The following is a 12,585-nucleotide window of genomic DNA, read 5'->3' on the forward strand; positions in this document are numbered from 1 at the left end:
GGGCTTCAGTAGTTGTGGCACGTGGGCTCAGTAGTTGTGGCTCATGGGCTCTAGAGCGCAGGCTCAGTAATTGTGGTGCACGGGCTTAGTTGCTCCGTGGCATGTGGGATCTTCCCGGACCAGGGCTCGAACCTGTGTCCCCTGCATTGGCAGGCAGGTTCTTAAACACTGGGGAGCGCATAGTCTTTTTTTTTTTTATGGTACACGGGCCTCTCACTGTTGTGGCCTCTCCCGTTACGGAGAACAGACTCCGCACGCACAGGCTCAGGGGCCATGGCTCACGGGCCCAGTCGCTCCGCGGCATGTGGGATCTTCCCGGACCAGGGCACGAACGTGTGTCCCCTGCATTGGCAGGCGGATTCTCAACCACTGCGCCACCAGGGAAGCCCCAGGAGCGCATAGTCTTATCCACTGCACCACCAGGGAAGTCCCACGCCCTTCACTTTTTTAATTCCTTGGGTGAGTTAATACAGTTCAACAGGTTATTTGGCCCTGGAAGCCATTCTGTCTTCTTATAGTGTCATTTCACACGTCTTTGCTCTGATTCCCAGCTGGTTGATCTTAAAATTTAACCCACAAAGGCAGTCTTGGTTCCTTATTTTCCAAGTTCTGGCAGGTTTGTGGTCCAGCATGTGCACTGAAGGGCCCACATAAAGGAGAAATGGGAGTCGCTGTGAGAGGCACACAGGACCAAGCCTCCTCAGGGATACAGCTTGTTTTGTTTCACCAGGCAATCTTGGAGGTACACTTTCTCACTGTGCTGTTTATTTGTCCTCTTGTAGTAAACACCATCGATGATCTGTCCAGGAATGGAGCAGATTCCTCTGTCCCAAGTGGTAGGTTCTTAAAAAGACCCAGGATGGAATGAGGGCCATCCAGATGGGTAATGTGAAAGGACATTTGTAATTTGGGCATTGTACAAGGGCTTCCACCTCCTGGTTCTGTTTACTCAGAACTGGCGAACAGGGGCTCTGCCTGGGCTGCCAGCCTCTGGCTCCTGGCCAGCATCCTTCCGCTGGGGAGTTCAGCAGACAAGAGGGCTGAGGGATTCTACAGTGCTTCCTGGCTGACCTCAGCTTCCTCCTGGGGGATAAGGGATTGTGGCTACTGCTGCATGTGGCTCAGGCCCCTTCCCCCACTTTGGGCTGGCTTCAAGTCCCCTGGCCTCAGCCTTCGTGCTGTCTTCACTTGCCCTATCCCACCTCCTTGCTTGCTGTATCTCCTTTGCTCCTTGTTGTCCTTGCTGTCCGTCTCCCTCCCTGTGCTAAGAGTCCTCTGTCTTCTGCCACCCCCACCTATATTCCCACTGCAGTCCTTGATCTGGAGCTTTGTGTTAGCTTGCTTTGTAGTGCTGACAGCAGCTGCCCCGTTCCTCCTTTATGCTTAAAGGACTCTGCATCAGGAGCCGGGGGTGAGTGGTTCAGATGCACTAGTAAGTCCAGTCCAGCTTTCCCAAAGGCCAGTCCCCAGGCAGTGGGTTCTGCTGGGTGAGACCTGCTGTGGAGGGAGGGAGTCCGCCCGTACCCCATTTGAGGATGGCCCCCAGTCAGCCACTGGCTACACACTGGTTGCAGTTTTGATTCTGGTCCTTTGACTCTGACATCAGCACCCACATGAGAGTGGGCATTTATTAGTTCAGTGGGTTTGCAGAATGCTGAGAGTTAGGTTAAAGTCACTTTCCAGTTTTGCTAGGCTAGGAATCCTGTGACTTTCCTGACCATTGCTTTGCCTGGGTTCTTTGCTTATTCCCAAGCTGGCCTCTGCAAGGTCATCCAGAGCCATGGGGCACTGGCATCATAACTCTGGTTTCTGTCCTGTTTCAGAAGAAAATTCCCCCAAGAGAATAAGGGACCCTCCTCCCTGTGTCAGAGAGTGGACACCTCTGGTCTTCCTCATCACCCCAGAAATTGTGGCTGGGATTAGTTTCCATAGTAACCCCTGAGGTGACAGGCAGGCTTCTCCATCCAGCATTCATTCTGTGTGTGCCGTAGAGCCTATTAGGACTGGGAAGTGATGGAGCAAAGCTGCCCACAGGGGCGGGGCTCCACTCCCTTACGGGTGCCAGAGTGTCTACGCTCCCTCAGTGGGCCCTTTTAGACTCAGCCCCAGCTAGGCGACGTGTCCTGTGTCCATTCCAGCCTCCCTGACATGGATGTTTGTGTTTCAGTTCCCAGAAGGCAGGATTCTGATGACCTGTCCAGAGATATTTTCAACTATGAAGGTATAACTTTTAAAAAACGTTTTCTTACTTAATTGGGAATTGAGACACACTTGAGGATTTCCATTAAGGGTATTGTAGAGCAGGGCTTCCCGGCCTTTCCCAGGTGTTAGGACTCATGAGGATGCCCTGGGGCAGCAGGAAGCAGGATGTGCCACAGCACGCCCTTGGGAAGCTTTGCTTGAGAGGCAGCGTGGCGTGCAGGCTCTGTCTCCCACCAGCTGCGTGCTGTGGGCGGGATACTGTAGCTCTGCCTCAGAGTCCCTGACTATGAAATGAGGGGCCTAGTTCAGACCTCTCTGAAGGTTCAGAGAACGAGTTAACACATGTAGAGCCTACAACAGTGACTGACATAGAATAACCTCCATAACAGTGTGGTCTGGCCATAAAGAGAAAGATATCTGAAAATGTGGGCCAGAATGGCCACGTCTGTAATGGCCAAGTTTCTTTTAACAGAGAGAGGTTTTCCCCATTGGCTGGCAGCCGTATGACTGCTTGGGAGCGTTCTAGCTCCATTCACCTCTCCTGGGCCCTGCTAATTTGTATCCCTTGGGCTCTCTCACTCCCAGAACACTGCACCGCCAAGGCCATCACTGGGCCTTGCCGCGCATCCTTCCCACGCTGGTACTTTAATGCCGAGAAGAACTCTTGTGATAACTTCATCTATGGCGGATGCCGGGGCAATAAAAACAGCTACCTTTCCAAGGAGGAGTGCATGCAGCGCTGCTTCGGTGAGTCTGCCTGACTCCTAAATCCAGGAAACAACCATGGGCAGATGAACCCTCCTGAGAGGACACCAGTCCCTTTCCTCATCCCTAAAATGAAGGCCTTGGAAATGCTGTCATTTGGACTCTGCCCTTACTCTTCTCTGGCTCCCTGGTGGGAAGGGGTGGGCTTTGGCCCCAGCTATTGGGTACATGTGTTCTAGATCCCAACCGGGGTGGCGAGGTCTCAGAAGAGCTTGAAGAAGTCGCTCAGAAAGAGTGTGAAGGCACAGGGCTGAGGGGAATCCTCAGGTGGCTGCAGCTGTGAGGGGAGATGGGCTGAAAGCTGACCTCAGGGTTGTGTGTTTTCTTCCAGGCAAGCAGTTGTATCCTGCCCTGCCCCGCACTAAAGGTAAATGGCCTCTTGCCCCCCTCTACCTGCCTGCCTTGACTTAAGCTCAGCTGTGTTTTTTGCAGGCTCGTGTTGTCTTGGACACATCATCCTTCACTGTAAACATCGTTTTGTTAGAAGGTCGTGTTTCTGCACGAGAATGGCCAGGCAGCTTGGAACGTGTGGTGGATGTTTGTCCCATTGTACAGTGTACATAAACGGGTTAGGAGTGAGGCCGTCTCTGCCTAGGCAGCCTGGGGGTGGTGACTGGGGGACACATCCTACTGTTTTCGGTGTGTGGGATCTGCTGCATGCAGGCCTGGGACTAACTCCAGGTTTGGCGGGGGAACTTCACTGCCATGGGGTGTACAGAGTTGGTCATGGGTGATAACAAAGGAGTATGGAAAGCCCTTGCCATGTGTGGGTGGAGCATGGCCCCAGCCAGTGCTGTTGTCCCCAAGCAGTCTGGTCTGACAAGGATGCTAGGCCTCCTCTAGCTTTTGTTTCTGATTCTGAGCCTGAATCATGGATGGTAGTGTTTGCACAAAAGACCTGCCACACTGGTTTGGCCTCTTTCCACCTGTTTCCCTGTTAAGGAGTCCAGGCCTGACCTGTATGTCTACTCTGCTTTAGAAGAGAAATGAAGCTGGAACCTGGTTTGCCAGGCATAGGGATCTGGAGGATTGGAGATGGAGAGTGAATTGACCCTGTCCAATTCTGCAGCCAAGTGGGGAGAGGGAGCCGGGTAGCTGCCACAGGAGGCCACATTCCTTAGGTGGAGCCCCACCTGAAGAAAAAGCATCTTAACTGACCAGTGGGACTGCAGTGGGGCAACCACTATTAAATTTGCCTGGGCAGTTAGGAGCATGAGGGTCCCCTCCCGGCCCTGCTCCAAATATACCCATGCCTCTGCCCTTCCCTCATTCCACAGGCAGCCACCCCAGCCAACTGCAGGGCCACATCTTTCTCTGTGGCTGGTTGGGGGAGGGGGTGTGTGTTTGTACACACACACCAGAGATGTGTGCTTTTCCTGTACAGATTGCCCCAGAGAGGTGGCAGGGTAGTACAGAGTTGAAGTGGGGATTTTTTGTTCAAAAAGGAGGAACACAAGTAGCCACTCTTGTCTGTGTGCACATAGCATAGCGCCTCCTTTTCTCAGAACCTAATTCTCAAGACTGCAGGGACTCTCCTTGAGGACTTCCTGTCAAGCAGTGTCAGTTCTCCAGAGCCTTCTGGGTTGGGATGGGGGGACGTCTGGCCCAAGGGCTGCTGGTCCTCCTCCCGAGCCCATGTGGACACTCTGGCTATGGCCCACCTCGTCCTGCTGGTTCTGAGGCCTCTCTCTCATCCACAGTGGTGGTCCTGGCAGGGCTGTTCGTGATGGTCCTGTTCCTCTTGCTGGGAGCCTCCGTGGTCTGCCTGATGAGGGTGGCGCGGAGGAACCAGGAGCGCACCCTCCGTACTGTCTGGAGCTCTGGGGACGACAAGGAGCACCTGGTAAAGAACACTTATGTCCTGTGAATGCCCTGTCGCCAAGGGGCTGCCCTCCTCAACGCCCTGTTAATGAAGAGAATCTGCGAAGGGAGGAGAGACAAGTGTCGAACGCGTGTGTGCTTTTTCAAATAGAGTGATTTGTTTGTATTTGCGCGACCATTAGGGCTTTTGGCCTGTTTGTTAATCCAGAAGGTAGGAGGGCTGCTCCCTGGTCTCCCGGGATGGGTTTGCTTTGGAAATTCTCTTAGTGAAGGGCTGTGCACGTTGCAGATGGTCTAGCCTTAGATCGGAGTCGGTTCCTCTTCGATTTATTTCTTTGCTCCAGGTATAGTTTTCTTAGCTTATGTTGAATCCTGTTGCCTCCTTTCCCATCACAAAAGTGATGTTTTAATAGTTTCCTTTGTTTGTTTTCTGGTTTTTTTTTTTTAAGTAAGCAGAAACATAAGTTTTTTTAATTAGGATTCTGAAAGGAAGAAAGTAAAATGTACACGTTTAATAAAAACGGGCTTCCCTTTTAAAATAAATTTCAGTATGTGCTTTCTTTCTTTGTGGGACTGCTAATTTAAACACTACCAAAGTTACCACAGGACACTACATGAGATGTCCCATTCTAGAAACAGACTTCTTAAAAAAATAGCATCTTTCAGATCTTCTTGAATGAAATACATCTTACATTTCAACTGAGTGCCCATAAAGTTTCACCAAACAATACTTAGCCTTACCACCTGTGGTAAGCTCTGATATTTTCTTATTCTATTTCACTTTTTAAAAATTTCGGTCTTAGGGACTTCCCTGGTGGCGCAGTGGTTAAAAATCCGCCTGCCAATGCAGGGGACACAGGTTTGTTGATACCTGTTCTGGGAAGGTCCCACATGCTGTGGAGCAGCTAAGCCCATGTGTCACAACTACTGAGCCTGCTCTCTAGAGCCCGTGAGCCACAACTACCAAAGCCTGCATGCCTAGAGCCCGTGCTCCACAACAAGAGAAGCCACCACAACGAGAAGCCTGCGCACCACAACAAAGAGTATCCCCTGCTCACCGCAACTAGAGAAAGCCAGCATGCAGCAATGAAGACCCAACACAGCCAAAATAAAATAAATAAATAATTAATTAAAAACAAAAAGGGAAATAATCTTTAAAAAAAATTTTGGTCATACCACACTTTTTTTTTTTTTTAATGACCCACTTTGGCATCCATGATTTTTTTTCTTTTTATTTAAAAATAAATTGGAACAAAAAGACAATAAGCCCTCCTTTCCCTGACCCTTCGCAGAAATCCCTTCGGGCCAAAAGGCCACATTCTATACAGACATACCTCCTTTTATTGCACTTCGCAGATACTGCAGGGGTTTTTTTTGTTTTTTCGGTTTTTGGGTTTTTTTTTTTTTTTTTTTACCAATTGAAGGTTTGTGGCAACCGTGCGTTGTCAGATGATGGTTAGCATTTAAAGTATTTTTTTTAATGTATGTATGTATGTATGTATGTATGGCTGTGCCGGGTCCTCACCTCTGTGCGCGGGCCTCTCCAGTTGCAGCGAGTGGGGGCCACTCTTCATCGCGGTGCACGGGCCTCTCGCTGTCGCGGCCTCACTTGTGGAGCACAAGCTCCAGATGCGCAGGCTCAGTAGCTGTGGCTCACGGGCCCAGTTGCTCCGTGGCATGTGGGATCCTCCCAGACCAGGGCTCGAACCCGTGTCCCCTGCATTAGCAGGCAGATTCTCAACCACTGCACCACCAGGGAAACCCTAAAGTATTTTTAAATTAAGATATATACATTGTTTTTTTAGACACAATGTGATCGCACACTTAATAGACCATAGTGTAAACATAACTTATATGCACCGGGAAATCAAAAAATTCACGTGACTTGCTTTACTGTGATGTTTGCTTTGTTGTGGTAGTCTGGAACTGAACACACAATATCTTGGAGGGATGACTGTACATTGGGGGAAAGGCTTGTGTCCATTAGGGCTTAGAAATCTATTCCAGAAGCAATTGGGTAAATACCTCATCCAATTCCCCCCAGCCTCTCTGGTCCATGGTAGACGTTGCTCATGGATTCTGGCATTCTCCCTACCAAGCCTTCCAGGCAGCCTGGTGCTCCAGGCCCTCACTGTGGTTGACTCAGAGATGGTGAACAGGTGCCATATCCCAGACAAATTGGGACACCCGCCCCCGTCCCCCCCCCCCCGCCTCCCCAGTGCTCCGCAAGAGCCTGCGGTCCAGGGAAAGAGCGCCTAGACATTGGGAAGAGACTCTCCGCCCACCCCACCCCCTCCAGGTGTGCAACAGCAGGCAGGTCACTTAACTCCTTTGAACCTCAGGTTTCCTCACCTGTAAGATGGGTGGATGTGAGGGGTCACATGAGATCATAGATGTCAGGTTGCCCATGGGAAGTGGTGGCCACCTCTGCCCACCTGCCTGTGTCCTCGTTCCTCCTTAGTAGTTGGCGGTTCTTCCCTACACCCACCCTGCCACCCCACGAGCAACTCTCAGGTCCACTCATGTATCCCTTTGGATTCAGGAACCGCAGACCCACTGATGCCTCTGGCCTTTCTCTACCTGCTTGAACAAGAGTTGTCTCTTCTTCATGTGAAGGAAGAAAGTAGTGTGTTTGGATTTTAAAAGAAACTGTCGGGAATCACTTCAATTTTTTGGTTGTTTTTTTTGCCGTGGCATGTGGGATATTAGTTCCCTGACCAGGGATCGAATTTGCGCCCCCTGTATTAGAAGCACCGAGTCTTAACCGCTGGACCGCCAGGGAAGTCTGGGAATCACTTTTAAATAATTCTATTGCAGTAGGAAGATCATGAAGTGAATTCACCTAACACCATCAAGGCCAGTCGAGTTTTCGCAGGTTTTTCATAGTGTACCTATATATGTTTTTTTGTTTTTTTTTTTTTTTTGCGGTACGCGGGCCTCTCACTGTTGTGGCCTCTCCCCTTGCGGAGCACAGGCTCCGGACGCGCAGGCTTAGCGGCCATGGCCCACGGGCCCAGCCGCTCCACGGCATGTGGGATCTTCCCGCACCGGGGCACGAACCCGTGTCCCCTGCATCGGCAGGCGGACTCTCAACCACTGCGCCACCAGGGAAGCCCTATATATGTTTTTGATGCAGAAGTTATCTCTGTGACTCACTTCTGCCAGAATTTGTCCTGTTCTGTCTTGTGGTATGGGAGGCCCCGTGGCTCCACTTGCTCCTGGCAGATTGACAGCATGGGGCCTTGCGGCGCTCTGTCTGCCAGTGGTGTCTGTCTCCCTTCTGTACTTTGCCGGGTTATGATGCTGCTGTTCCACTCTGGTCAGCCACCTCCTGCCACACCACTATGGCCCTTGAAACTAAACTGCCATGTTTTCCACTTTCTAGACCCTTTAAAGGCTGACGTTGGTCCTCTTTTCATTGCAAAAGCTGCCTAACAATAGGCCAGTAGCCAAGGTGTTCAATGGACGTTTCATGGCCTTTGTCATCCTCAGACTGCTAGCATCATTCAGAGGTGGAATGGACTTCTAAAAAATCAACAAAGATCTCTACCTCTTCCTGGTGCATACACTTTAGTAAGGTAGTTTGGTCACTGAATGTGTTTGTCACCAGAAACGATTTATCTCTATCTCCTGGGTAAAGATAAGGTCAAAGGGGTTGGGGGTTATATAGACTATTGCAAAAATTTGGAATTCTACCCTCATCATTCCTGCGTATGATGCATCTTTCTTCCCCCTAACAGCAAGCCCAGGTTCACCTGGTTGGTGCACCCTCTGGGTGGCAGCTGACCAAAGGGGGCCTCAGGAATTAATTCTGGTTCAGCCTCCGAGACTCTTTCTTGGATGACTAGTCCCAGGTCATGAAAACGATGACCACTTGGTCACTGAGTGCCCTGCCTGCCACGTCTCCCTACGATGGCCCACATGGTCTCTGTAAATTTGTAAAAATGCTTGTTCCATTTACATCTGACCTTTCCAAACAAAAGGTCTGGGTGTGACTAGGTGATGATAAAAGAGGTAAAGCTATACCTTCTGGGATGGGAGTCACACTGATTTCGTGTCCTTGGAGGGAGAATAACAACCTGGCACCTGGCAAGGGAACACCTCAGACCCCAGGAGGTGGAGGGGGGAAGGCAGGGTGTAATCAGTGCTCTTTCTGCCCTCTAGATCCAACACTGCAGGCTGCCAGTCCATCACCTGGTCCGCCTGAGCCCTGCAGCAGGCAACGTGACACAAAGACCCAGCCAATCCTGAACCACTCTGCTATACCCGATGCCATCAGCAGCAACACCTGAATGTGGGCCCCACCCATAGACGTTTACAAACACATGGACCTGCTCAGCTTTGTTCTGATCTGGCTGATATAACAAAAGCACCCACTTCTGATGCCAAGCAGCTCCCGGCTATGCCATGTATGGCAATTGAGGCTGCAGCTACTCATGGCACTGCCCATGTGGCTTAACCAAACCAGTGCAGTGGTGTTCCAAGTCACGTTTAATAACAAATCCTGAACTGGAGTGCCTTGTGCCCAGTACTCTGTGTGTTTGCATGTGGGAAAGAATGAGGCACAATGTCTCTCCATTGGGCATGAGGGCCTGCTCTGGGGCCTTGTAATTATTGGCAGTGACACCAAAGATCAACAGGTCAGTCTGAACTCCCTTGTGGGGTTCCTAAAGGATAAGAGACTAGCCTTTGATTACATCCTGGCTGTCTGAAATAAGCCCTGCTTGGTCACAGCTTGATGAGTCCAGGACACTGGATGGCAGGTTGGCCTCATCAACAGGAGTCACTGCTACTTGGAGTCCTGCTGACAGTAATTAAATGCCACATGAGTCAAACAATTTGGTCCCAGTCAAGTTAATCAGAGCAGCTGATGGAATGGCATACGCATGTGAGAATTCACCGGAAGTCAAGAGAGGTGCATTGTTTAGAAAGACAGCCCTCCACGGGGGTCTCGTGCTTCTACGTGTCTTGCTGGGTGTGCCAAGAACGCACAACCCTGACAGCTGTTTACCTGGGCCATTCTCAAGGTTGGGTCTGCAGTGAGAGAGCACCTTGAGGGATGAGGTGAGGTAATGGCTCCCTCTAGGACAAAGAGCAGGCTTGCCTCCTGTCTGCTATAAAGTGGTGTGTACCCCACACTCAGCATCCCTCTTTTGTAATGCCACCAATCACCGCATGTGCGGCGTCCATCTGGACCCCCACTTTGCCCCCAAGGGGCAAGGGAGGCCAACACACAGGTTGATGCTTATGCTGCTGCTGTAACAAAGCCTTTTGTCTCTGACTCAGGAGTCTCAAGGCTCCTGCCAGCATTTTGGAAACAGTTACAAGGCTAATTTTAATTTATTAGCTTGTAAATAGAATAAAATCAAGTCCCAGACACAACAGTCAGCGGGGTGAGGCCAAGCTTGGGTTTCCCTAGCTGGGCTGTCAGCCCCTTGGCACCTCCTGAAGGAGGCTCTGTTGAGATTTTCTGATTATTAGTATTCCAGAACATGTAGGGCCAGTGCAGCATTTCTGTCTTGTGGGAAAAGAAACTGAGTCCCTGCCTACTGTGTGTTTAAGGTCATCCATCTCCTGGGATGTGGTTAGGTTCAAAGAAAACATTCCAGAACAGGGATTATGATGTTTATAGCACTGGGGCACTTCGGCCATGTAAGCTTCAGGAAGGAGATGAAGCCAGGCCTTCAGCAGTTTCTCTTCCAACTAGCTACATCAGTCCACAAGACGTGTAGGAGCACCGGACCCCCATGGAGGACTGTCTCTTCCAGCAGTCCGCTCCTCGGTCCTATACCCCTAAAGCTGGCATCCAGAACTCTCTTCCTAAACTGCAGTGATTAAGTAAAAACTTCAGGGTTGGAGTGACCCTCTGAAGCGTGTCTGCTGGTGAAATGCTGGAGAAAAGGTAAGCTGATCTTAGCAGTGAATGACATGGGGATTGCAGGCCTGTTGGGAACACAAGTCTCTTTTTCCTACAAAGGAGAAGGCATTGCTTATAACCATAGGACCAAGTCATTTTAGGCAGAAATAATGAGGAAACAAGCAGGGGAGGGCAGTGCCATTAGATACCAGGAGCAGGCAGGGCCTGGGGAGGACAGGCATAAGCTACTGTCTCTGCTTCCGTTAGCCATGGAAGATGAGAACTGAATGGCAGGAAACTCACTTTTTTTTTTTTTTTTTTTTTTTTTTTCGGTACGCGGGCCTCTCACTGTTGTGGCCTCTCCCCTTGCGGAGCACAGGCTCCGGACGCGATTTTTAAAGAGCAGACGGACATGCCCTTGTCTTCGGAGGGCCCTTGTCTCTCCTATGTTTTTCATCCAAGTATTTATGTCCACCTTCCCAGCTTTAATCTCGCCTCCATTTGTAAACCGTCTGGAGTAGGGGAGTAAGGGAGGGACACTTGCTGCCACCGACAGGCAGTAGTGATAGGCTCCCGTGTCCCATTTCCCTTTCTTCCTTTCAGTAATAGAAGTCCCCAGGTTTTAGTGGGTATGTGGCTGCCCGGCTAGAAACTCGCTGTTTCCCTGTCTCCCTTGCAGTTGGATGTGACCAGGTGTCTAAATCCTGACTGAAGGGATGTGTGCTGCCTCCAGGTCGGGTCCTTAAAAGGAAGTGGTGTGCCCTCCACTTGCCCTTTTCCTTCCTGAGAACCCGATGGTGGGGGCCAGCCTCCCTATAGGCCCAGGGGCAACATGCTGGAGGAATGCAGAGCACCCAGAGGGAGCCCGGTCCCTGGATGATCTTGCAGAGTCACCCACTCACCTGCTCTGGACTCCCACCAGTTCAGGTTTTCGTGGGAGAGAAAAGTGAAGCTCTCTTGTTAAGCCTCTGTCTTCAGAGTCTCTGAAAGCTGCCACATCCTAAATATAATATAGGGGCAAATAACTGGGGGTCTGAAGGACCAGGCCAAGGTCTCCCTGGATCCATTCACTCACCCCACAATTTTATTTAGCACAGCAGTGAAGAGCTACTTCCTCTTGAGTCTGGAATGTCTCACACTGCTGTCCCACAACCTACTAGCCCAGCGTCCTACTGTACCTTTTAGGGCTCAACTACATGTAACATGGGGATCCTATTGCCAGTTTCATAAGGAATCATGAGACTGTGTTTGTGAATCATAATAAAAACTAACATTTATCAAGTATCTATTTACCTTGTCCCAGGCACGCTCTGTGCAAAACCATTTACCTTATGAGGTAAGTCCCATTTGACAGAGGGGGACAAGGAGGGCCAGACTGACTAACTTAATGGTCCACAGAACAGTAAGGGGTAGAGCAAGGATTCACCTGTAAGCAGACTGACCTCCAGAACCCAAACTCGTAGCCACTCTAAGCTTGCTCTAACCTGCCGTTATCACACTGCCCGGCATCAGGTAACCTAATTCACCAAAGGATAGGGAGCACCAACTCTGAGTCACACCGTTCCAGGCGCTGAGCAAAGCAACGAAGCTCCCACCCTCCTGAATTTATGTTCTGCCGGGAGAGACAGGCACTTTCTCTCATATCCTGCACACGGTTGTCGGGAAAGCCACAATCACTGTTCACCTCCTCTTCTCACTCAGAGTAAAGACCAAAGATCTTTGATTTACAAGACATTCCACCACCCACCCCAACCATCCCTCCTCTTCTCCTTCTCTCCCTCCAGCTCTTCAGATACACAGGTACATCCCTGCCTCAGGGCCTTTGCACTTGCTACTCCCTCTGCCTAGATATGCCTCCATGTGCTTGCATGGCTTGTTTTCTCACCTTCAGATCTGTACTCAAAAAAGACTTCAGTGAGGCTTCCCTGGTAACTCTATCT

At 50.5% G+C, this 12,585-nt stretch overlaps 1 protein-coding gene across 2 annotated transcripts in view; it reads left to right on the forward strand.

Moving 5' to 3' along the window:
* The window catches only part of SPINT2 (serine peptidase inhibitor, Kunitz type 2), a 26,886-nt gene extending 21,555 nt beyond the window's left edge, over nucleotides 1–5,331 (forward strand). The window contains exons 3-7 of one of the 2 annotated variants that reach the window (XM_007129914.4): nucleotides 783–836; nucleotides 2,168–2,221; nucleotides 2,788–2,949; nucleotides 3,299–3,334; nucleotides 4,668–5,331. In XM_007129914.4, coding sequence (XP_007129976.1) covers nucleotides 783–836; nucleotides 2,168–2,221; nucleotides 2,788–2,949; nucleotides 3,299–3,334; nucleotides 4,668–4,834 — 473 coding nt within the window. In that variant the 3' untranslated portion in view covers nucleotides 4,835–5,331. The remainder of the gene's footprint in view (nucleotides 1–782; nucleotides 837–2,167; nucleotides 2,222–2,787; nucleotides 2,950–3,298; nucleotides 3,335–4,667) is intronic. The other variant, XM_007129915.4, reaches the window with a different exon arrangement.
* Nucleotides 5,332–12,585: the final 7,254 nt, after the last annotated feature.

Source organism: Physeter macrocephalus, chromosome 17 (genome assembly GCF_002837175.3).
Source record: "Physeter macrocephalus isolate SW-GA chromosome 17, ASM283717v5, whole genome shotgun sequence".
NCBI classification, from domain to species: Eukaryota; Metazoa; Chordata; class Mammalia; order Artiodactyla; family Physeteridae; genus Physeter; species Physeter macrocephalus.